Source organism: Theropithecus gelada, chromosome 4 (assembly GCF_003255815.1).
Source record: "Theropithecus gelada isolate Dixy chromosome 4, Tgel_1.0, whole genome shotgun sequence".
In the NCBI taxonomy this organism is placed as follows: domain Eukaryota; kingdom Metazoa; phylum Chordata; class Mammalia; order Primates; family Cercopithecidae; genus Theropithecus; species Theropithecus gelada.
This window is the reverse complement of record NC_037671.1, coordinates 88,224,778-88,247,372: the sequence shown is the minus strand read 5'-3', so window position 1 is coordinate 88,247,372 and position 22,595 is coordinate 88,224,778. Positions and strand designations below refer to the sequence as shown.

Genomic DNA, 22,595 nt, shown 5'->3' with positions numbered 1-22,595 from the left:
GGCGTGATGGCACACACCTGCGGTCCCAGCCACGCTGGAGGCTGAGGTGGGAGGATCGCTTGGGCCCGGGAGGTAGAGGCTGCAGTGAGCCAAGATCGCGCCACTGCACCCCAGCCAGGGCGACAGAGCGGTGACACCGTCTCAAAAAAAAAAAAAAAATTCCTATTCCATTCCCTTATCACTGGCTTTCCCCCTCCTCACTTAACTCCCGCCCCCCGCAACAGGGACTGGATCTAAAAACAAAGCCCTTCCCAGACCCCGCGGGACCGCGCGCGGGCAGCCGGCTGCGGACAGCTTTGCAGCCGGAGCCCGGCGCCCTCTCTGAGCTCTCCAGGGCCCAGGGATCCCAGACTTCGCCTACAGCGGGTAGGGCCGGAGCCGCTTCGCGCCGCGCGGTTCCTCGGTGAAACCCTCCAGCGCCTGGGGACGGACCCCAGAGGGTCCGGCGGAAGGTCGGTTTCCGGGGGCCGGGAGGAGAGGACTAGGACGCCGCTCGCTCCTGCAGCTCCCCAAGCTGGCTTCGCGGGGCCGGCGGCGGCTGGGTAGGGACCGACCGCCACGAAGCTACTGCCACGTCAGGGCAACTTCACAAATCCCGGACGAGGGCGGGTGACGCAAGCCGGGCGGCCGCGACGGGGCTGGGCCTGCGGCTACCGGAGGAGGCTGACCTCCAGCCCGGGCGCCGGGTTCAGCGACGCCCCGGCCGGCGCCGGTGCCTGCCAGGCACTCAGGGAGGCGGGGGCGCAGCGGAGGAGGCGGCGCCATCGCGAAGCCAGCGCCTCGCCAGCACTCAGCCTTGCCACCCGCCCGCAGTCCGGGCTGGACTGGGCGGCATTTGCCAAGGCTCCTCGGCCAGGCCCCGTCCGCCCGAGCCGCGCTGAGACCTGGGCAGCGGCCGCGTGGAGAGGAGGTGGCAGCCGCCCGGGAGGCCGGAGCCAGGCCAGCGACCCGCCATGGAGACCCGCTACAACCTGAAGAGTCCGGGTGAGCAGGGCTGGGGCCCCTGGGCTAGGAGGGCGGAGTGACCCTGGACCCCGGGGCGGTCGCCGCGGTCCCCTCACGTCTGGCGCCACTCGCGGCTCAGCTCCTGGTTTCGCGCTCTACGCGAGACCGCCGCCTGCCCGGGAAGTGCAGGCCGCAGGGCGGGGTGGCCGGGTGGACGCCCGCTGCCAGTCCCCCGGCCGGCCAGCGCCCCGCAGCACCCAGCCTCCCCCTTTTCTCGTCTTCGCCCGGTCCCGTAGAGCTGGGTCAGAAACTCATCCCTGAGAACAGGTGTAAAGGTGATGTGGGTGGGCGATAGTCAACAACCCCCTCGCTGTACCTGCATCCTGAACACCGTCGTTAATTCCCTCCCCGTCGCTGTCAGTGGACTTCTATTAGCCGGCTGATTTACTCACATTTGAGGAGTTGGTCGTTTAAACATCCTATTTGCAGCACTTGGGCGAATGCAATTACAGACATAAAGGAAATGTTCTGTAAGTAAACCAGTTAACTGTAGAGCTAAAGCAAAACAAAACAAAAACAAAACAACAACAACAAAAAACACCTAGTTGAGCCCTGTTCTTGAGAGCTAACCTTGATTTTTGCCAGACTGGCTAGTATGAAACATATCTGTCTTCAGTCGTAGGATTCCTTTCCTGCATTTAATGATCCTGCTTTATTTACACAAGCAGTCCCAGCAATACTAACCTTTACTTTCTGGTGCATTATAAAGATAAGCAACTAGCTTTCTCAGCTTAATGAAACAGGCTTGAAATAAATCATTGGATCCTCTAAATGGTATTTTTTCTATCTGTACCTTGATACATTTTGTCAGGGGGAAGAAACTCTACAGTTAACTCTGCATGATAAACTCTAGGGTATTAGTGATTTCACTAACTTTTGCGTTGCTTAACATTTCCTTCCAAAAAAAGCTGTTTCTCAGTAGGAATTAGCAAGACTAGCATCCTTATGGAAAGAGTTGACATTGTGAATCTTTGGGTTTTTTGTATGGTTTCAGAATATGCAAAAACCCCAGAAAAGCCTGAGGATATTGATTGGAGGGAGCTTTGTTAACCTGAGTGCTGTCAAGCTCAGAAATGTCCTTAGGTGACCAAGTGTGTAGAATTGGTCATAATATTTTAGGGGCCACTGACTCCTCAAAAAAATCTGATGAAGACCTGGCATGGTGGCACATGCCTGTAATCCCAGCACTTTGGGAGGCCTGAGCCCAGGAGGTGGAGAGCAGCCTGGCCAACATGGCGAAAGCCCGTCTCTACTAAAAACACAAAAATTAGCCAGGCATGGTGGTGGCGCACTTCTGTAGTTCCAGCCACTCGGGAGGCTGAGGCAGAAGGATGGCTTGACCTGTGGAGGCCGAGGTTGCAGTGAGCCAATATCGCGCCACTGCACTCCAGTGTGGGCAACAGAGCGAGACTCCATCTAAAAAAACAAAAACAAAAACAAAAAACAAAAAGAACCCCGGGGTGGGGAGGGAGGAAGAAAAGACCAAAGAGAAAGAGGGAAAGAAAAGCTTAATTTTTAAGGTAGATGGTAAAATGATTGAATTCTTTACATTGTGGTAAATTTAACTAGAACTGTTTGGGTAAAAATGTATGATGGCTTCCTGGTCACATGGTTCCTTAGGACAGCAGAGGTGTTCAGTGAAAGGTCCAGAGAATAATGCACATGTGAGTAGTAGTGCAGTTTGGAATGGAGAACTGGTGGAACCCAAGAGATTGTTGTCAGAAAACATCGCTGAATTTCGATAGGTTAGACTTAATACTATGATGATGTTTTTAAAATTCTCCAGAATTTTGTACATTTCCAAAGTATGTCAACTATTGTCAGCTGGTTGAGCTTTGGTTGACATGCTTCTAACTGTGTCATAAATTGCTTCCTTTTTTTGGTTTCATTTCCTCAAAGATAGTGTTGCGGTTCTAAAAAAAAAAAAAACAGTGCTTCTTAAAAATCTATTTTTGTTAATGTGTGAATTATTTGGAGTTCATGGAGAAGTTGAATTAGGTGAGATATGGGACTTACTGAAAATGCTGGGAGGCATCGTGAAAATACTTCCTTCCTTTGCTTTATTCTCAGTCCTGTGTTATTTTTAGAGTAATGCCTGTGTGAAGGGGAGCAACTGAAAACTCCAATTTCCTGTGTACGGCAGGGTGCACACACACGTAAAACACCAACCAACCAGACAAACAAAAAACAACCACACAATGGGAGAGACATAATCTTTTACTCTTTATCTGATGTGGGATTGTCTTTGATATATGAGTGGAAAGATTAAGTGAAGACAATACAGATAGTTGGTTAAGGGCCAGTGTAGTAGCATGTGGATATAGTAAATTTGTTCATTTCATAGGTGGGGAAACTTTTTCCTTTATGGTGTTTTTTGGAATGGACTTGTGATTGTGGGTAGAGCTGTTGTGTAGGATCACCTCAAAGCCTCTGACTAACCTGTCAGTAGTTGTCTATGGATCAATTTACTTGACCCGTGTTTGGGTCCGCTCTGGCCAAGGAAGTAGAGTCTTATAGTACAAAGTGAGTAGATGTGTATAAAGCACCTCTTTTGGCAGCTTCTTCATCGGGGGCCATTGACATGTGCAGCAGGTGATGGGAGTATAAGAGACTGGTGCAAAAGTACCCACTGCCTCCACCAGAAGTCTAAGAGTAACCTGTGCATGCCATTGGTGTCAACTGTACCTTCACACTAATCCACTCAAGGTTTCATGTCCAACTCAGACCCTTCTCCTAAGCTATAGATACACAGAACTTATGGTGACTCAACATCTTCATCTTTATTTCCCATAAAGCAAAAAAAATCTTTACAAGTATAAAGACGAAACTCATAGTTTTCCTCTCCTCCCCTAAACTTGCAGTTTACCCTAATATTTCATATCCCATGGATAGACAGCACTCAGGCACCTATGGGAGTCATTTTTTATTTCTTGGTCGGCTTCCTTGCTCCATCCCTGCCCTGAAACACACAACTCAACACACACACACAAACACATATGTCTAATCAGTCACTGTTGTCACCAGATCAATTAAAACAAAAAATGATTACCCCTCAAATTGAAAAATTTTCAGTAGCTTTCTGATAGCTGTCGATAAAGTTCAAAGTAAACTGCTTAGCTTGGCCTAATGATTGACCCTGGCCTTCCTCACCAGCCTCATTGTCCACATTCTTATGCTCTTTTGCATTTTCTTTTTTTTTTTTTTTGAGACAGGGTCTCCCAGCCTGGAGTGCAGTGGTGCCATCACAGCTCACTACAGCCTCAACCTCCTGGGCTCAAGCGATTCTCCCACCTCTGCCTCCCGAGTAATGGGGACCACAGGTGTGTGCCACCACGCCCAGCTAATTTTTATATTTTTTGTAGAGAGGAGGGTTTCACTATGTTGCCCAGGCTAGTCTCAAACGCCTGAGCTCAAGTGTTCCCTCTACCTTGGCTCCCCAAAGTGGTGAGATTACAGGTGAGAGCCACTGCACCAGGCCTGCATTTTTACCTATCCATTTTGCCTGAATGACTCTCCAGCTGGAGTAGCTTTTCTCACTTACATGCTTTGGTTCCCGTTGGAACCTCTGCTTAGAATGCCTTCCTTTAAATCCATCTGAAATTCCTATAGTTCTTCAAGCTTTAAGGTTCAGCCTTGTCTAGCTCCCCTAGGCAGACTAAAGTAGTTCCTACATATACTTGTACATAAATACTTGGTCAGTATTACCACTTGTGTTGTAATTATCTTCATGTCTTTCTCTACTCAGTGTTATGGAAGACAAGAAGCAGGTCTTGGTCATTCTTTTATCTCCAACACTCGGACATTCTTTAAATGTTTGTTGAACTGATACCTTTGCAGGGTCCTCCTGGGCAGAAACATCACTCTGTAGGCATTTACTTAAGTACGTTCATTATGGGAGCAGGAAGAGGCAGTTAGGGAGCATGCCTTCCTTAATATACGTGTCTCCTGAATTTCATTCATGCTTTGGGAATTGCTAATATCAATTGCTTTTCAAGAGAAATCCATATATGGGACGCAGTGGCCTGTAGAAGATCCCTTTATTGTTAGCGGGATACAAACCCCAATGTGAGCCTAGTGAGCTAGCCCCAGTGTGTGAAGAATGCTAATGCCTAGGCCCACAGCACCTAGAGCATAGCTCCAGAGTGCCCATGTGGCCTCTAAAAGAAGGAAGAACAGGAGCAGGCATCCAGGGGCCACCCCCTCATTTCCTGGCACATCTTATCTCACCACAGAGAAAGGATTCCATGGAACAACCTTTCCAAGAGGTAGGAGAGGAGCTGGAATAAAAAAGTTTCCTCTCTAGCCGTGTAGAAGCGAGAGATGAAGTATCAGGAGGGGCAGACTATGCTGTAGCCTGGTTGCCAGGCAGCATTCTGAACCGCGACTGTTTCCTAACACTGGTATTTCTCCTCAGGAGCCAGGGAGCCATACCATAAGGCCAGCGACATCTGCTGAGGCATGGTTTTGAGTTAGGAAGAATCATTGAGAAGGCCTTATATGCCAGTCCATTTTCAACCTTAATGAGTCAGGGCCTGGGCAAGAAAGAGGGCTGAAAAGGAAAGGAGAATTTTGTGGAGAAATTATTGACTCTTAATTGACAGATTAAACATCGAGCCACAATCAGATCAAGTGACTTGTTCAAGGACTTAGAGCTACAAAATGTCAGAGTCAGAATTTTAATGCAGCTCTAAATCGAGTCCCTGTTCCTTTTCACTGAAGCATTCATAATATATGTTATTTTTGGAAAAAATAGATTATGGAAACAAGAGACTAATCTCACCTCTTGGCTACATGCCCTTAGCTCTTACATGATATGTGCTTGAGTGACTTAGGAACTAATAAAATCAGCTGTTTAGTTGTTGAACCAATGATCGTTAATGATTGTTCCTTTATAGGATTGGTACAGATACATTCTTATAACAATTCTGACCGTTTATACATCTCTCATAATATCCAGGTACAAGTTTTGAGTGTTTATCTTCTTCTTTCCTGTTTAGGTGAGCTGAATAGGGGAGAGGCAGAGAAAATGTGATAAAGGTATAGAATGACATAAAATCTGACTTCAGCTTAATCATTATTGAGTTCAGCCAGTTGATGAGGAATGAAGGAAAAACAATCTTTTTGGCATCTCCAAACTAATTAACTTCGTAACAGCTTCCGTAATTGTATTTCTATCTAATAATATTAACTTAAAGGAATGATAGGTTTATGTGGCTTGAAAGCAGGGTTTTCCATCCTTGTTCCATGGATCCCTTCAGGAGTGAAATGGAAGGATGGGGAGTAGATAGCCTGCAGGTCCTTCCACTGGCCTCTGCAACCAAAGCGGCCCTGGAGTTTTTGTTTCACCTGTGGGGTTCTCATTAAGCTTTCTTTGAATGAAGGATTTTGTTTTATTAAGTTGAAAAATCATTGCCTTTACTTGGATTCTTAGAGCTATGTTGAGAGAAGATAGTAAAATATAATTCAACTAACATTTGAGTGCTTACCATGTGCTAAGCCCTGAGGAGACTGTACTGCTACACTGTCATTACTATTGCTTAGCAGGAAAAACGGATATTAAAAAAGTAATTACAAGTGAGACGAACTTCATAAGAGGAAAAATACAGTGTTATGATGGCATAGAGCAAGGAGACTCAACCTGGTCTCTAGGGCAGTGGTTTCTAAATCTAATCAGAGTAATTCAGAGAGCATTCCTAGTCTCCACCCCTCCCTAGGATGCCTCAGGGATTTTGATCTGCCCAGATTGGAATCTCCAAGCACTGTTGGTGGGGTGGGGGTGGTGGCGACAAGGGAAGGTGTCATAGAGACGTTCCTGATAAGTTACTTAAAGGTCTAGGGTAGCCAGACTAGATGGTGAGGTGGAGGATGGGGCCGGAGCAGCCTGGGCCCTGAGGAAAGCTGTATAGAAAGGCCAAGAGTAGGGGGGAGGTAAAGTGTGTTCAAGGAATTGACCAAAGCCCAGTCTCTAGACTTGGAGGGAGAGGGTGTCTCACTATGTACATGTTTCAAATATAGCATTTATCATGCTGTTTTGTTGACTGCACTTCCCAGCCGTAAGTCTGTAGTGACCAAAGCCATATTTTCTTGATGCATGAAGCTGTAGCATCTAGTACCTAGTAGGAACTCAATAAATAGTTGATGTTCCAGTGAACAAAGTCTCTGCATATAGGGACTTAGTTCAGAGTAAGAAATGGAAAAGAATATTAATAATTATGAGGTAGGATAGTAACTTAACTTTGTTTTGGCCAGGCATGGTGATTCACGCCTGTAATCTCAGCACTTTGGAAGGCTGAGGTAGGAGGATTGCTTGAGACCAGCCTGGGCAAGACAGTGGGACCCCTGCTCTAGCCGGGCATGGTGGTGCATGCCTGTGGCCTCAGCTACTGGGGAGAGCAAGGTGGGAGGACCACATGAGCTTGGGAGGTTGAGGCTTCAGTGAGTGAGCCGTGTTCGTACCACTGCCCTCCAGCCTGGAGGGTTTTGTTTTGTTTTGTTTTGTTTTTGAGACAGAATTTCGCTCTTGTTGCTCAGGCTGGAATCTAGTGGCACAGTCTCGGCTCACTGCAACCTCCACCTCCCTGGTTCAAGCGATTCCCCTGCCTCAGCCTCCCTAGTGGCTGGGATTACAGGCATGCGCCATCACGCCCGGCTAATTTTGTATTTTTAATAGAGATGGGGTTTCACCACGTTGGTCAGGCTGGTTTCAAACTCCTGACCTCAGGTGATCCACCTGCCTCGGCCTCCCAAAGTGCTGGGATTACAGGCGTGAGCCACTGCGCCTGGCCTTATTTATTTATTTATTTATTTATTTTTTAGATAGAGTCTGTCTCTGAAGCCCAGGCTGGAGTACAATGGCACGATCTTGGCTCACTGCAACCTCCACCTCCTGGGTTCAAATGATTCTCCTGCCTCAGCCTCCCGAGTAGCTGGGATTACAGGCACCTGCCACCATGCCTGGCTAATTTTTGTATTTTTAGTGTAGACAGGGTTTCACCATGTTGGCCAGGCTGGTCTCAAGCAATCCTCGAACTCTTGACCTGAGGTGATCCACTCGCCTTGGCCTCCCAAAGTGCTAGGATTACAGGTGTGAGCCACTGCGCCTGGCCTCAAATGAAATTTTATGCAAAAGTCCTGATACATACCAAACCATTGTGGTTGTATACGTGTAGGGGTTGCTTCTCAGTTAATCTCTCTCCCCATACCATTCCAACCTGTGCCTCTACACATTTTACTTTTATTATTACCTCTTCCTATTCGTATCTACCTGGGTAGTTTCTACTGTTTTTTTTTTTTTTTTTTTTTTTCCACATGTCAGTACCTGACTCCTTTTCTTTTCCATCTGCTCTAAAGTTAGATGCCCAGCCTGTCCTCCCAGCATCTGGTGCACACCTCTCTTTTGAACTGCAACAGTGGTTGCAAACACAGTTTTGAGAAGCCTTTTCCCTGGCTCAGCCATCCTACTGAAGTATCCTGACATGTTTTAGCACCAGAAGCTTGAGATGAGAGGGGTTAGGATCCAGAGCGCATATCAAAGGATTGAATTTTGAGAGCCAATAGAGGACAAAGGGTGCAGATACAGATAGGATTGTAGATTGTGATAGGCATCTGAGCAGCTCCTGCTAGCAGTCATTCATCAGGGAGATAAAAAGCTGGCTGCCATTAACTGAAACAGAGGAAAATAATCTTGGAGTGCTAGGTGGAAAGAGTAGGCTGAAGGCTTACTAGAGAAATGTGGGGACAGTAGGTGGCATTGTATCGCAGTAGAGGTTGTTGGTAATGACTCGTACTGGCATTACTGCACCAGCCTCTCTGACTTTTTTTCCTCCTTTCAGTAATGCTCAGCTGTTTGGGTGTAGACACCAAATAAGATGGTTGGGTTGGGTCAGGCACGGTTGGATTTTATTAAGGGAGCATGAAAGAGGGACTCCTAAGAGCCAAGGGTGTGGATAAAGAGGAAAATGAATATAAGTATAGGAGGGGTGAAGAAAGTTGTGGGGTCAGTGGACTGGAGGTTTTAGTGAAGCTGAAGAATCATTTCAAGAAGGAATTTCATCAGGGCTACGGAGAGTCAGTGAATTCAGGGAAGAGTCCGTTAATTTAATGCAAGATAGTGGATGGAAAGTCCCAAGAGGTGGAGGATATAGGGGTGTTTCCTGTTCACCGAGCATGAGATCCAGATGATACATTTTTTGTTAATAAAGATATTGTAACAGGGTAGAGCTAAACTGCCTGTGTTGGAATCCCATCTCTGTCATTACTGTGTGACCTTGAACAAGTTATATAATCTCTCCGTGTCTCGGCTTCTTCATCTGGAAAATAGGGATAAAAATAATACCTATCTAGTAATGTTGTATTAAGGGTTAAATGAGTTATTAATGTCTATAAAAGCACTTCAACAAATACCACCGTATAGGAAGTATGTATAAGTACTTATTAAATAAAAATAGTGTCTTCACTATATATTTAATATGTAACTCTTTAAAGTGTTAATGCCTAGCAACTATTTCCTTCCTCTCCCCCTCTATTTATTCCCATCATCTTATAATTAAACCTTTGCCATATGCTCATTTGCACTAGTTCTCTACACATTTTTCATTAGGCTTGTAAGTCTGTGTTAATCATTCAGAAAAGTATATTTTAAATATCTCTATTTTATGAATTTTATTTTAGCTGTTAAGCGTTTAATGAAAGAAGCGGCAGAATTGAAAGATCCAACAGATCATTACCATGCGCAACCTTTAGAGGTTAGTTTCTATTTCCATGTTCTTCATATGGATTTTAATATTTAAAACAAATTCTTTAAAATTGCTTTTCATTGCTTTGAGTCATTACAGATGTGTGTGATGTAGTTTGACATTTTATTCACCGTATTTCCTGAATATTTCATTAGCCACTTTAGAAGAAACAGATTTTGTGGTCTTTATCAAATGGGTCTCAGATGCTAAGTTGAGGTTAGATCTTTTTTTTTTTTGGATATGGAGTCTCGCTCTGTTGCCCAGACTGGAGTGCAGTGACGTGACTTCGGTCCACTGCAACCTCCGCCTTCCAGGTTCAAGCAATTCTCCTGCTTCAGCCTCCTGAGTAGCTGGGATTACAGGCGCATGCCACCACGCCCGGGTAATTTTTGTGTTTTTAGTAGAGACGGGGTTTCACCATGTTGATCAGGCTGGTCTGGAACTCCTGACCTCGTGATCTGCCCACCTTGGCTTCCCAGAGTGCTGGGATTACAGGTGTGAGCCACTGCACCCAGCCGAGGTTAGATCTTGAGTCTGAGGGAGGGAAGGTGGAAAGAACCCCAGATACTTTACAGTTTGGAAGCCTCTTGATGGGTCTCCGTAGCTACTCAAGGCTTTTTGTACAAGCATCTCTACCTCTCTCAGTCTTCTCATTGTAAAAGGAGGGCATTTAAATATACTCAGGCAGGTTTTCATGGTAACAGTGGGAATAAAAATGTAACTTAAGTGCAAGTATTTTGTATACTGAAAAGTACATGTTAACTGTAAGATGACATTAAATATATTAATATTACCATTTTATAAATAAGCTCTTAGGTATCTATAAGGATTAATTTTTAAAGATTTGTTAAAATAACCCAAACATAGTAATTTTTTGATTATATAATTATAATAATTTGCTATTCTTTTAAGGATTAATTTCTAATTTAAACCTGTAAGTTATGAATATATAACACTCAGAAATTTTTAATGTGTTTATTATAAAAGATTTTAGCTCAATGGAACATGAAAGCTAGATTAAGTAGCTTTCACTTATAAAATTAATTTATCACTTACATTCTCAAGACATCTCATACATTAGAAACTATACTAGCAATAATATAAAGCATTTAGTTTTTCTTGCTTGGTAATATTTCTGATATTCAGATAAAATGATCAAACTTTTTAATATTATTAATTCCTTGTGGATTATTGTTTTTGTTCAGGATAACCTTTTTGAATGGCACTTCACGGTTAGAGGGCCTCCAGACTCCGATTTTGATGGAGGAGTTTATCATGGGCGGATAGTACTGCCACCAGAGTATCCCATGAAACCACCAAGCATTATTCTCCTAACGGTAAGAATTTTGGATTTTTAGAATGCTCATGACTTAACTCTTCCTGGTAGGTGCAAAATATAGTAAGCAAATCATTTTCATTAAGAAATATTAGAACAGTATAATTTTGCTTTTGGGGTCCAGGCCCTGGGACTACAATTTTTTTCCTCCAAAATAATTCCTAGGAAGCTGATGCATCCGAGAAGTAAAAATGATACAACTGAATGCATAAATGTCACATCATGGTTGTTAGGATTCAATGAATTAATATATGCAAAGCGCTGGGCATACACATCTGGCACTTCATAAGTACTCACTAAAGGTTAGCTAATGTTATTGTGCCTTGTAATCACATTGTCTCTTTCAACTTCCCGCCTTTCTTACACTCTTCCTCAGTTTTCTCATCTTTACAAAGAGAATAATGATACCTACCTCACTGAGTTTATGTGGGATGAAAAGTATCAATATCTTATTGTATAGCTCTTAGAATAGAGTCTGACACAGAGTATTCAATAAGTGTTAGCATTATTATTACTATTTATATCTCAGAATTTCTCTCTTTCTCTCCAACTTTACATGTCTTTTCTTCATGTGAAGGAAAACTTTTTTTTTTAGAGACACAGTCTTGCTCTGTTGCCCAGGCTGGAGCGCAGTGGCCCAATCGTAGCTCACTGTAGCCTCAAACTCCTGGGCTCAAGCAATCCTCCCACCTCAGCCTCCTGAGTAGCTGGGACTATAGGCACATGCCACTGTGCCCAGCTAATTAAAAAGCTTTTTGGTAGAGACATGGTCTCATTGGTCTTGAACTACTGGCCTCAGGCAATCCTCCCGTCTCAGCCTCCCAAAGTGCTAGTCACCATCATACCCGGCCAAGGAAAACTATTGATCTAATTCCTCTTTAATTGTTACGCTTTTCTTCTCTCATTTCCTTTAATTTTAACTATGTTTAATTATCCCCTAACCTTGAAAGAAGCAAAAACAAACACAAAAACCTTTCCCTGTATCTGTTACCACTTTAAGCTGTGCCTATTTTTCTCTTTGGTAACCTCCAAGGCATCCTTTCTCTAGTGTAGCCTGCTGCAGTCCACCTTCCACACATAGTGCCCTGTTGAAACATGAAACTACACCAGTCTCAGAGATTAGTTTGAGAAATCTCACTGCTTCTTCTCAGTCTTCATCCTGTTCTATCTAAGTTAAACATCTGACCCACATGGAGTAGCAAATGGTGAAACAACAGGTATTTGTCAATAAATGCCAAATTAATGCTGCTTTTACCTCTATTTTGTATAACAGAGAGAGCATTTGTTTAAGAGCCAGTAGGCCTAGATTCTGACTGGTGCTCTTTCCATTACACTATGGGTGGGTTACATAATGTCTTTAAAATTCAGTTTTCTCATCAGTCAAAATGAATTTTGTGTTTGGTAATTGTAATCACACCATAAAGTACCTGACATATAGAAGCTGCTTAACAAGTATTAGCTGATACTCCTCTCTTCTTCTTCTTTTTTTTTTTTTTCTTTTCTTTTCTTGGGGACAGGGTCTCACACTGTCACCTAGGCTGGCATGCAGCAATGCAGTCATGGTTCACTGTGGCCTTGAACTCCTGGGCTCAAGGAGTCTTCCTGTCTTAGCCTCCCAAGTAGGTAGGACTAGAGGCACACGCCACCACTCCTGGCTAATTTTCGTTCTTTTTTTTTTTTTTCTTTTTTTGTAGACAGTGTCTCACTAGGTTGCTCAAACTGGTCTTGAACTCCTGGCCTGAAGTGATCCTCCCGCCTCAGCCTCCCAGAGTGCTGGGATTACAAGCGTGAGCCACTTCGCTGGCCAGTAAAACTTTATGTGTTAATTATTTAGATTTCAGTTGTGCAACTCAGTTTCAAAAGGTGCTGTAAAACACCTTCTAAAAACAGCTTTTATTATTCAGCATCCAACAAGTATTTTTGGAGTCTATAAGGACAAAAAAATCTGTGCCCCATTAGAGGTTACATTTTTTTAAAAAATCTTTTTAAGATAATTTCTAAAATTATTATATATAAATAGTATATTTTTACTTAGAAAGTATAAACATTAAACACATGTATTTAATTTTCTAGATGTATTGTTTATTCCTCAGGCTAATGGACGATTTGAAGTGGGCAAGAAAATCTGTTTGAGCATCTCAGGACATCATCCTGAAACTTGGCAGCCTTCGTGGAGTAGTAAGTGTTAATTTATAGTGAATATAAATCTCTTATAACTTCAGTCAATTCATAGTTATGAAGTATAATACTCTCTTTTTTTTCTTTTTCCAGAATAAACCCAGTTGCTTTTACAAAGCAATTTAGATTGATATTTACTTTTTTATTTCAGTAAGGACAGCATTATTAGCCATCATTGGGTTTATGCCAACAAAAGGAGAGGGAGCCATAGGTTCTCTAGATTACACTCCTGAGGAAAGAAGAGCACTTGCCAAAAAGTAAGTTTTGCATTTCCTTCTTGTTGAGGTCTGAATGGTATTCAGGGTAATGGCTATTAGGAGGTAGGGCCTGCCTCTTACTATGTGACTTACTTTCTGAGCGACTGTAGCTACAGGATCTTATCTCAGTTTTGCTCTTTTAGAAATTCAGTTGTAATAATTTCCTTGGAGTGACCAGAATCTAAGTAATTTATTTAATGCTATCTAGTCTTAAAAAGTAGTTGATACTATTTCACTATTTTTTTTAATACAGTGGGAGATATATTCTCCTGGAAAACAATACCAGTCATTTGTTTCCACTTATATGGAATTACAGATGGAAAAGAACCAGAGCAATTATTTGTAGCTTTCCACAAGATTACAAACCCCTTGAGGGCTGGGAGGGAATACACTTTATCCATCTTTGCATCTAGCTCATAGCAGGTGCTTAATAAGTGATCTGGAATAAAGCAAAAGAGATTTTCTTTATCAAGTTGTGATTGCCCAGGGGCAATCACAAACAGAGAAGTGATGCCTTCTCTGTGTTTTTCAGGTGCAGGTGTATTTTTGTCTATATAACCAAGATCAGTCCTTCCGTTCAGAGTAGCCCCTCTTTGAGTAGCGCTGATACCTAATTTTTGATGTTGATAATTTTTCTGCTCTGGAGTCTGCTGCCTACCACCCTTCAGACATATTATGCTAATTAAATTATAGCATATTTTACCCTAGCTCACTCCAGAGTAGGCCCTCCGCAGATATTCGCTAAATCAAATAGTTAGATTTTAGCATCTGGAAGAGTTGGTAGACTTCTTGGTCTTATAAGCAACTTTTCTTTTTAAATCTTATTTCCAAACTCTGGGGGTGTACTTTATTTGTACAACTCTTGATAGATTACACTATGTACTTTGAATACATAGTATTTGTTTTCATTCAATTTAGATGCTTTTATCCATTTGATTTCATGTGCAAGATTAAAAAAACAAAACAAAACTGGAGTTCTTGTTCTTCTAGGCTTCTCACTATATATTCTAGATTCTCAGTCTATAATAGAAACCTTTTAAAAAATTGTTTTGGGCTGGGTATGGTGGCTGACACTTGTAATCCCAGCACTTTGGGAGGCCAAGACAGGTGGATTGCTTGAGTTCAGGAGTTTGAGACCAGCCTGGGTAACATGGTGAAACCCCATCTCTACAAGAAAATACAAAAATTAGCTGGGCGTGGTGGCGCGTGCCTGTAGTCTCAGCTACTTGGAAGACTGAGGTGGAAGGACTGCTTGACCTGGGGAGGTTGAGACTGCAGTGAGCCATGATTATGCCACTGCACTCAAGCCTGGGGGACAGAGTTGAGACCTTGTCTCAAAATAAAACAAAGAGATTTTTTATTCAACCAAGGTAGTGTGCTACCACTGTAGATAAACTAATACATTCAAAATAAACACTCTCCTTAAGTTTCATCTGACTCAGTTAAAAGTGAATACATTTTGAAGCAAATAATTTGCATATAACCAATTCTCAAAGGCGTGTGGACAACAGTGCCACTTCTGGAAAAACAAGAAATACTCATCAATAAATACTAAATTAGGCTGGGCACAGTGGCTCATGTTTGTAATCCCAGCACTTTGGGAAGTCGAGGCAGGAGGATCACTTGAGCCTAGGAGTTCCAGACCAGTCTGTACAACATAGGGAGACACTGTCTCTACAAAAAAAAAAAAAATTAGCTGGGCGTGGTGGCACACACCTGTGTTCCTAGCTATTTGGGAGGCTGAAGAGGCTGAGGTGGGAGGATTATTGGAGTCTGGGAGGTTGAGGCTGCAGCAAGCCATGATTGCACCACTGCACTCCAGCCTGGGTGATAGAACGAGGAGACCCTGTCTCAAACAAACAAACAAACAGAAAAACTAAATTATTGCTACTTTTACATATATTTTGTTTATATAATATTTCATAATTTTAAATAGTATGTTCTTTAAGACCTAAGGTTTTTTAATTAATAGAACTAGAAGTACTATGAAAAACAATTTTTTAAAAAGAAGTTCAACAATGTAACAATATATATTTTTATATATGATGCATGTTTACTTTCAGTAATTCATATCCTCATATGACTCTTGTAAACGTCAAGGAAGTTTTGACTATATCTAGAATACAAAGGGAAAAATGGAAAGAGAAATATATTTTAGAAAATAGTCTAGTTAACAGACATATCCTGAGTCTCTACTTAATATATAATCAGTAATAAATTAAGTCTTTGGAATTTCTGCAAGTTCTCCCAAGTCTTTCCAGTTATACTCTATTTGTGAGGGTTTTTTTTTTTCTAGAAATATCTGTAAATTCTATGTTTAATTAGTTTCTTTACTGCTTTATATGTATTTCTGCTAACATAATTTGATCTTGTTAAAGGACTTTTTTTCACAGCCTTAAAATAGTTTTGTTATATGTGATCTCAAGGACTGTATAATAGACAATTTTCTCATTGTATAGATGTAAAACTTATTTTTCTTTAGATAGTTATTGGAAAAAATAGGATCTGAGCCCTGGATTTTTTTAAAGCCAGCCTAAGATTTACTTGTCTCAGGACTATAATTATTACATTAATTGTCTAATTCATAGCATGTGGATAAATGTGATGTGGAATTTTCCAGTGTTCCTTTCTTTTAAGTTTAATGATTCAGCATTTGAGTGTCTCAGTAAGAGGAAATTAAACATTTAACTATTTGATTTATTTTCATTTAAAAAATTGTTTTCTACCAGATCACAAGATTTCTGTTGTGAAGGATGTGGCTCTGCCATGAAGGATGTCCTGTTGCCTTTAAAATCTGGAAGCGATTTGAGCCAAGCTGACCAAGAAGCCAAAGAACTGGCTAGGCAAATCAGTTTTAAGGTACTATAAATTCTTAAATAAATTCTAATCTTGTAGCCCTTTTGTTTACTGCTGTATTCTGCATAGAAAGGAAAGCAATGCAGTTCTATTACAATATAACATTTGCAAATGTTTTTCTTTTTTCATATTTTTTTATTTTTAATTTCTGTGGTTACATAGTAGGTGTATATATGTATAGGGTACATGAAATGTTTTAATACTGGCATGGAAGTTTTTACTTATTACAGAATTCCTAACTACATTCATGAAAGCTTTATAGCATAGTGAGTGAGTAAAATTTGAACTCTGGTATACAATGCCAGGGTTCAAATCCCAGCTCTGTTGCTTAGTAGTAGTATGATGTCAGACGTATTAATTAACCACTCACTTTGTGCCTTTTTCTTATCTATAAATAATAATGGTACCTATATCATAGGATTGTTGTGAGGATTGAATTAATATATGTAATACATGGGTTGCATTCAGAACTGTCCCTGGTGCTTAATAAATTCTAGCTATTATTACAGAAAATATAGATAAGAAGAAAATGATGGCTGGGCATGGTGGCTAACCCCTGTAATCCCAGCACTTTGGGAGGCCGAGGTGGGTGGATCACCTGAGGACAGGAGTTCGAGACCAGCCTCAACATGGAGAAACCCCATCTCTACTAAAAATACAAAATTAGCTGGACGTCATGGTGCATGCCTGTAATCCCAGCTACTTGGGAGGCTGAGGCAGGAGAATTGCTTGAACTTGGGAGGCAGAGGTTGCAGTGAGCCGAGATCGCGCCATTGCACTCAAGCCTGGGCAACAAGAGTGAAACTCCGTCTCAAAAAAACAAAAAAAACAAAAAAAGAAAAAGAAAAAGAAAATGACATTCATAATCCCTCCAGAAATAGCTACTGTTAATTTGGCATCCCTCCCATATATCCCTTTTTTCTGTATATGTTTTACCCAACCATAGGATTATATAGTATTTTAATACTTTGAGTATTAAATATTTAATTATTGAAAATATTGGCTGGGTGTGGTGGCTCACGCCTGTAATCCCAGCACTTTGGGAAGCCGAGGCAGGCAGATCACAGGGTCAGGGATTGAGACCATCCAGGCTAACACAGTGAAACCCCGTCTCTACTAAAAATACAAAAAATTAGCTGGGTGTGGTGGTGCATGACGGTAATCCCAGCTACTTGGGAGGCTAAGGCAGGAGAATCGCTTGAACCCAGGAGGCGGAGGTTGCAGTGAGCCAAGATGGTGCCACTGCACTCCCACCTGGTGACAGAGCGAGACTCTGTCTGAAAAAAATATAAATACATACATACATACATATATAAAGTATTAAGTATTTAATCCTCCTGGAATTTAATTAGCTTCAGAGACAGAAATGTCAACCTTCATTAAGCAGCATGCTCTCTCCTCCTCCCTGTCCACTTCTCTATGGACTGTCTGTCTTTCCAGGACCAGTTCCCTTCTCTTCTATTGTAGTGCCTGGAGGAGGAGTAGCTCAGAACATGTTTACTTTCTTCCTTTTGAGGATTCCTATTACACTTGAAATTGCTTCTGAAAAATCTCAGGACCAAATGTGTTTTGTACATGAGAATTTTTCAGACTTAAGAAAAGATCTTAGTATACCATATATTAACTAACCTGCCATGCGATCTGGGGCAGCACCTCATAATCAAATCCATTAGGGTTTCCTCAGCAAATCTGAGAATATTACGTTAATGTGGGATTAATGTTTACACTAATGTGGGATAAAGACTATTCATAGCTTTACATCAGCTCATATCAGGCTTTGCCTAAAAATTACCAAGAAAACCTTGAGTTTTGAGAGCTTTTTAGCATTGTGGACTGTGAACCATGGGTGTTAGTTTTGTCCCTTATCAAGTAACGGCATCTTGAGAACAGGTGTTGTTCATGCTTCTTCCTATGATACCTAGTACAGTGTTGGACACAAGAGTGCTCAGTGCTTAACTGCCTGATAATAGATGTTAAACTAGCAATTAAATCCAACAGAGGGGATTTAGCAGGTTGTAGATTGTGTATGTTTCCTGTTGTAACATTGCTCTTGGGCCTATCTTGTTTATAGGCAGAAGTCAATTCATCTGGAAAGACTATTTCTGAGTCAGACTTAAACCACTCTTTTTCACTAACTGATTTACAAGATGATATACCTACAACATTCCAGGGTGCTACGGCCAGTACATCGGTATGGCTCTTATCTTTCAATATATATGTATGTCTCTATCATTATCATTGTTTGCAATAGGAGGAGAAGATACTAGATCAAATATCTGAAAAATTTGGTTCTCTTAACAACTGGATTCTAACTCATCAGTCCCTCTAATGAATTATATTATGTTGAGCAAGTAGTTCATGCTTTCTGGCCTCAGTTTTCTTTTTTTATTAAATGAGGCTGGATTAAATAATTTTTGTCTTATCCCTCCAGAATTCTATGATTGTCTGAAAAGTTAATTTTACTATAGTGTTAGACTCTGAATAAAACAAAATATCCATATGTTAGCCACTTTCTGAATAGACACTATTTTTGGCAGGATTGTTCAGCTGCATTAAGATACTGACTTAATAAAGTCCTAGAGCCAAAAATTTGCTTTAGACTTGCTCTGTCCAACACAGTAGCCACCAGCCACATGCAGCTGTCTACGTTTAAATTTAAATTAATCAAAATCAAGTAAAATTTAAAATTCAGTTCCTCAGTCACACTAACCACATTTCAAGTGCTCCGTAGCCACATGTGGCTAATGGGTACCACACTGGACAGTGTAGACATAAACATTATTATCATCACAAAATTCTGTTGGACAATGCTACCTCATATATAGTAAGTGTCCAGTAAATAATTGTTGAATAAGAGAATGAATGCTATGGGTGTTGTTAGTTGTGCCTGTTGTCTAAGAAATCGGTTGGCCTAGGTGATCAGAGAGTGATTTAAAAAATATGACCGGATTGGTGCCAAAGAATTAGGATTATGGGAAAAAATGATTTTCCTTCCTATATTTAAAAGATGAACTGTCTTTTGAAGTCTTTTTGGTAACAGATTGTTTGGTTAAGTAGTCACATCTTTTTTGTTGTTGTTTCTCCAGTTTATTGAAGACTTTAAAGGGTGAGGGAAAATTGAAATAGAAGTTGGGCAAATATAGATTTGCCCTTTACCCAGCAGATAACTTACATAAAGTGGGACTGAATAGACTTGAGTGACTCTCTTCTGTTCAGAGAATAAGCTGGGCAGAGAAAAGTTGGTTGAAGAAGAACAGGGTAGTAGTCTAGGGGGACTGAAGATGGAGGTCTGAGAAAAAAGTGTGTCGGGATGAGTTTAAATCGTTTTTATGTGATCCCAGTGTAATTTTATGAATCGCAGGGGAAAATAATGAATTAATTTTAAAGTCAATATGTTTTAGTTCAAAATATTTAAAAAGCTTTCTAATTACTTTTTATTTCATAGGTTTTTTTTTTTTTTTTTTTTTTTTTTTTTTTTAAATAGAAGCAGTCTATTACAAAAAGGAAGGTGGTAATCTTTTTTCACCTTTTAGGACAGCCTCCTAATGTTTGTGATGTATTTAAATCTTTTGTGTATTTTCAATCTATGTTATGTTCCCTTGTTACATATTCCAGTTATACTTATTCCAGTTGTAATTTACTTTGTAATTATTTATTGTCTGTCTCTCTTCCCAGAATGCAAGTTCTGTGAAGATCAGGGGTCTCTTTCAACTTCTCCACTGTATCCCCAGTGCCTGGCTTAGTGCCTTCTATATAGTAGATTGTCAGTGTTTATTTGTTGACTGAATGAATGAATCTTAGGATTGGTACTTTTAAAAAATGCTAGGAATACAATTAAGTAAATCAAGAAGTTTAAGTAAATTAGAGTGTACAAATAATGATGTTATTATAGTAGTATTTCTCATTTTGATTTAATACATAAAACTTAGAATTCTTGTTCATAGACATAGGTCATTAATTGAGACCATTTTTGGTTAAAATACCAACAAGCAATAAATTGTCTATAATTGCAAGTTAAGTTTTTAATTATTTAAAACTTTATATACATATAAACTCTCTCAGAGTATGATTATATAATTTGACCACTATGAAAGTAACTGAAACCTGGTTTGGCTAAGGGTGGTTATTTTACATTAAGTGTAATATAAATTAATTGAGATGTTATACATCAAATCCCGGATAAGCTATGATTTTTTTGTTGTTGTTGTTAGCCTTGAGGAGAGGCAAGAGATTGCCAAAACTCTAAATACAGCAGATAATATCAGGCCATCTGTTGCTTTTTGATGCAGATATTTTAGCATCAAAAAGCAATGGGAAATGTAGAAATGGGAAAAACACTGATGGCAGTTTTGTTTTTGCAGTCTGTCAGGTTTTTTCCTTTTCCCAGGGCAGGGATCAAGGTTCTGAATAAGCCATTTCTTTTTATATTAAAAAGCAAAACTCCCTCACACATGCTGGTTATTCTAGGTTATTATAGAAAAATTTATATATATAAAAATATATGTATCACTAGGGACAACTAAGAATGTGATTTTTTTTTTTTTTTAAGAGAGAGTCTCACTCTGTTGCTCAGGCTGGAGTGCAGGCATGTGATCATAGCTCATTGAAGCCTCAACCTCCTGAGCTCAAGTGATCCTCTTCCCTCAGCCTCCCAAGTAACTAGGACCACAGGTGGGCATGACCACGTCTGGCTAAGTTTTAAAATTTTTCTGTAGAGATAGTGTCTCACTATGTTGGCCAGACTGGTCTCAAATGCCTGGGCTCCTGCCTCAACTTCCCTAAGTGCTGTATGATTGTTTTAAATAGGAAACAATTTAGAATTTTATAATATCAAGGCACTTGATTTTTAGTCAGTGATATACCATCCAAAAGGCATCTGAGGCTGGGCACATTGGTTCACGTCTATAATCCCAGCACTTTGGGAGGCCAAGGCAGGAGGATCGCTTGATCCCAGGAGTTCAAGACCTGCCTGGGCAATGTAACAAGATCCCATCTCTTAAAAAAAAAAAAAAAAAAGATTAAAAAAAAATAGAGACAAAAGGCATCTGACATTTTTAATTAAATTAAAACATTATATGTATATAAATATTTTCATTAAGTGTATGTGTTAAAATATCTACAGTCAATGTTTTAAGAGATTGTTTTTCTAAATATATTAATAAAACTATTAAAAGGTCAAAAAGCTGTCCTAAGTTATGACTTTTTTTTGAACCTAAATGTAGATGCCCCCCAAGGGATATATTATTAGTAACAATCATTCTTGGTAGTGTTGCCCTTAGTCATATGTTGTCCTCTGAGATTCTGTGTATTCTTGGATAGATAACAAGTATATTTACAAACTTATTTGCCAGTTTCAAACAAAGTTTCTTAAAATTTCCTAGTATGGAGTCCAGAATTCCTCGGCAGCATCCTTTCATCAACCTACCCAACCTGTAGCTAAGAATACCTCCATGAGCCCTCGACAGCGCCGGGCCCAGCAGCAGAGTCAGAGAAGGTCTTCTACTTCACCAGATGGAATCCAGGGCCGCCAGCCAAGAGACACCCACACTGATCATGGCGGATCAGCTGTACTGATTGTCATCCTGACTTTGGCATTGGCAGCTCTTATATTCCGACGAATATATCTGGCCAATGAATACATATTTGACTTTGAGTTATAATATTGTTTTGTGACTTAAGAGCTGTGACTCAACTGCTTCATTAAACATTCTGCATTGGGTATAATCTAAGAATTGTTTACAAAAAAGTTATTTTGTATTTACCCTTCATTCCTTTTTTGATCCTTATAAGTTTAGTATAAATATATCTAGACATTCATACTATGTCTAGCAGTTATGTCCTGCTTAAAGGGACCGGAAGTCAAAGTTCCTTGTCTCACTATTTGATCTGCTTTGCAGGGAAGTAACTTGTTTTTTCTCATGCTTCACCTTCTTTTTATGTAAATTTGTAATACCTTCCTATATAGCTCTTTGAAATTTTTGGATAAAAGATGATGTTTTAAGTTCCAGTGAGTATTACTAGTTACTCAATACCACTTATTGAGTACACTGTTTCTACGTATGTAGAATGTATAGGGATAGAAGAGTTAAAAAGGGAAAGCAAAACTCCTCAAGTAGCTTCCTTAAAATGTCATTTATAGGCCCGGCGCGGTGGCTCAAGCCTGTAATCCCAGCACTTTGGGAGGCCGAGACGGGCGGATCACGAGGTCAGGAGATCGAGACCATCCTG

The 22,595-nt window shown here is 40.7% G+C and overlaps 1 protein-coding gene across 2 annotated transcripts; it reads left to right on the top strand.

Annotated features, from left to right (window-relative positions):
* Positions 1-664: 664 nt before the first annotated feature.
* UBE2J1 (ubiquitin conjugating enzyme E2 J1) lies at positions 665-22,374 on the top strand. Of its 2 annotated transcripts, XM_025382665.1 has the most exons (9): positions 665-856; positions 940-984; positions 9,676-9,749; positions 10,946-11,077; positions 13,170-13,254; positions 13,406-13,511; positions 16,241-16,370; positions 18,439-18,558; positions 21,749-22,374. In XM_025382665.1, exons 2-9 carry the CDS (start codon positions 954-956, stop codon positions 22,025-22,027), a joined length of 957 nt encoding a protein of 318 aa, XP_025238450.1. In that variant the 5' UTR covers positions 665-856; positions 940-953; the 3' UTR covers positions 22,028-22,374. The 2 variants fall into 2 exon arrangements, with proteins under 2 accessions (XP_025238450.1, XP_025238449.1); XM_025382664.1 differs by lacking the exons at positions 665-856; positions 940-984 and adding an exon at positions 2,996-3,003.
* Positions 22,375-22,595: the final 221 nt, after the last annotated feature.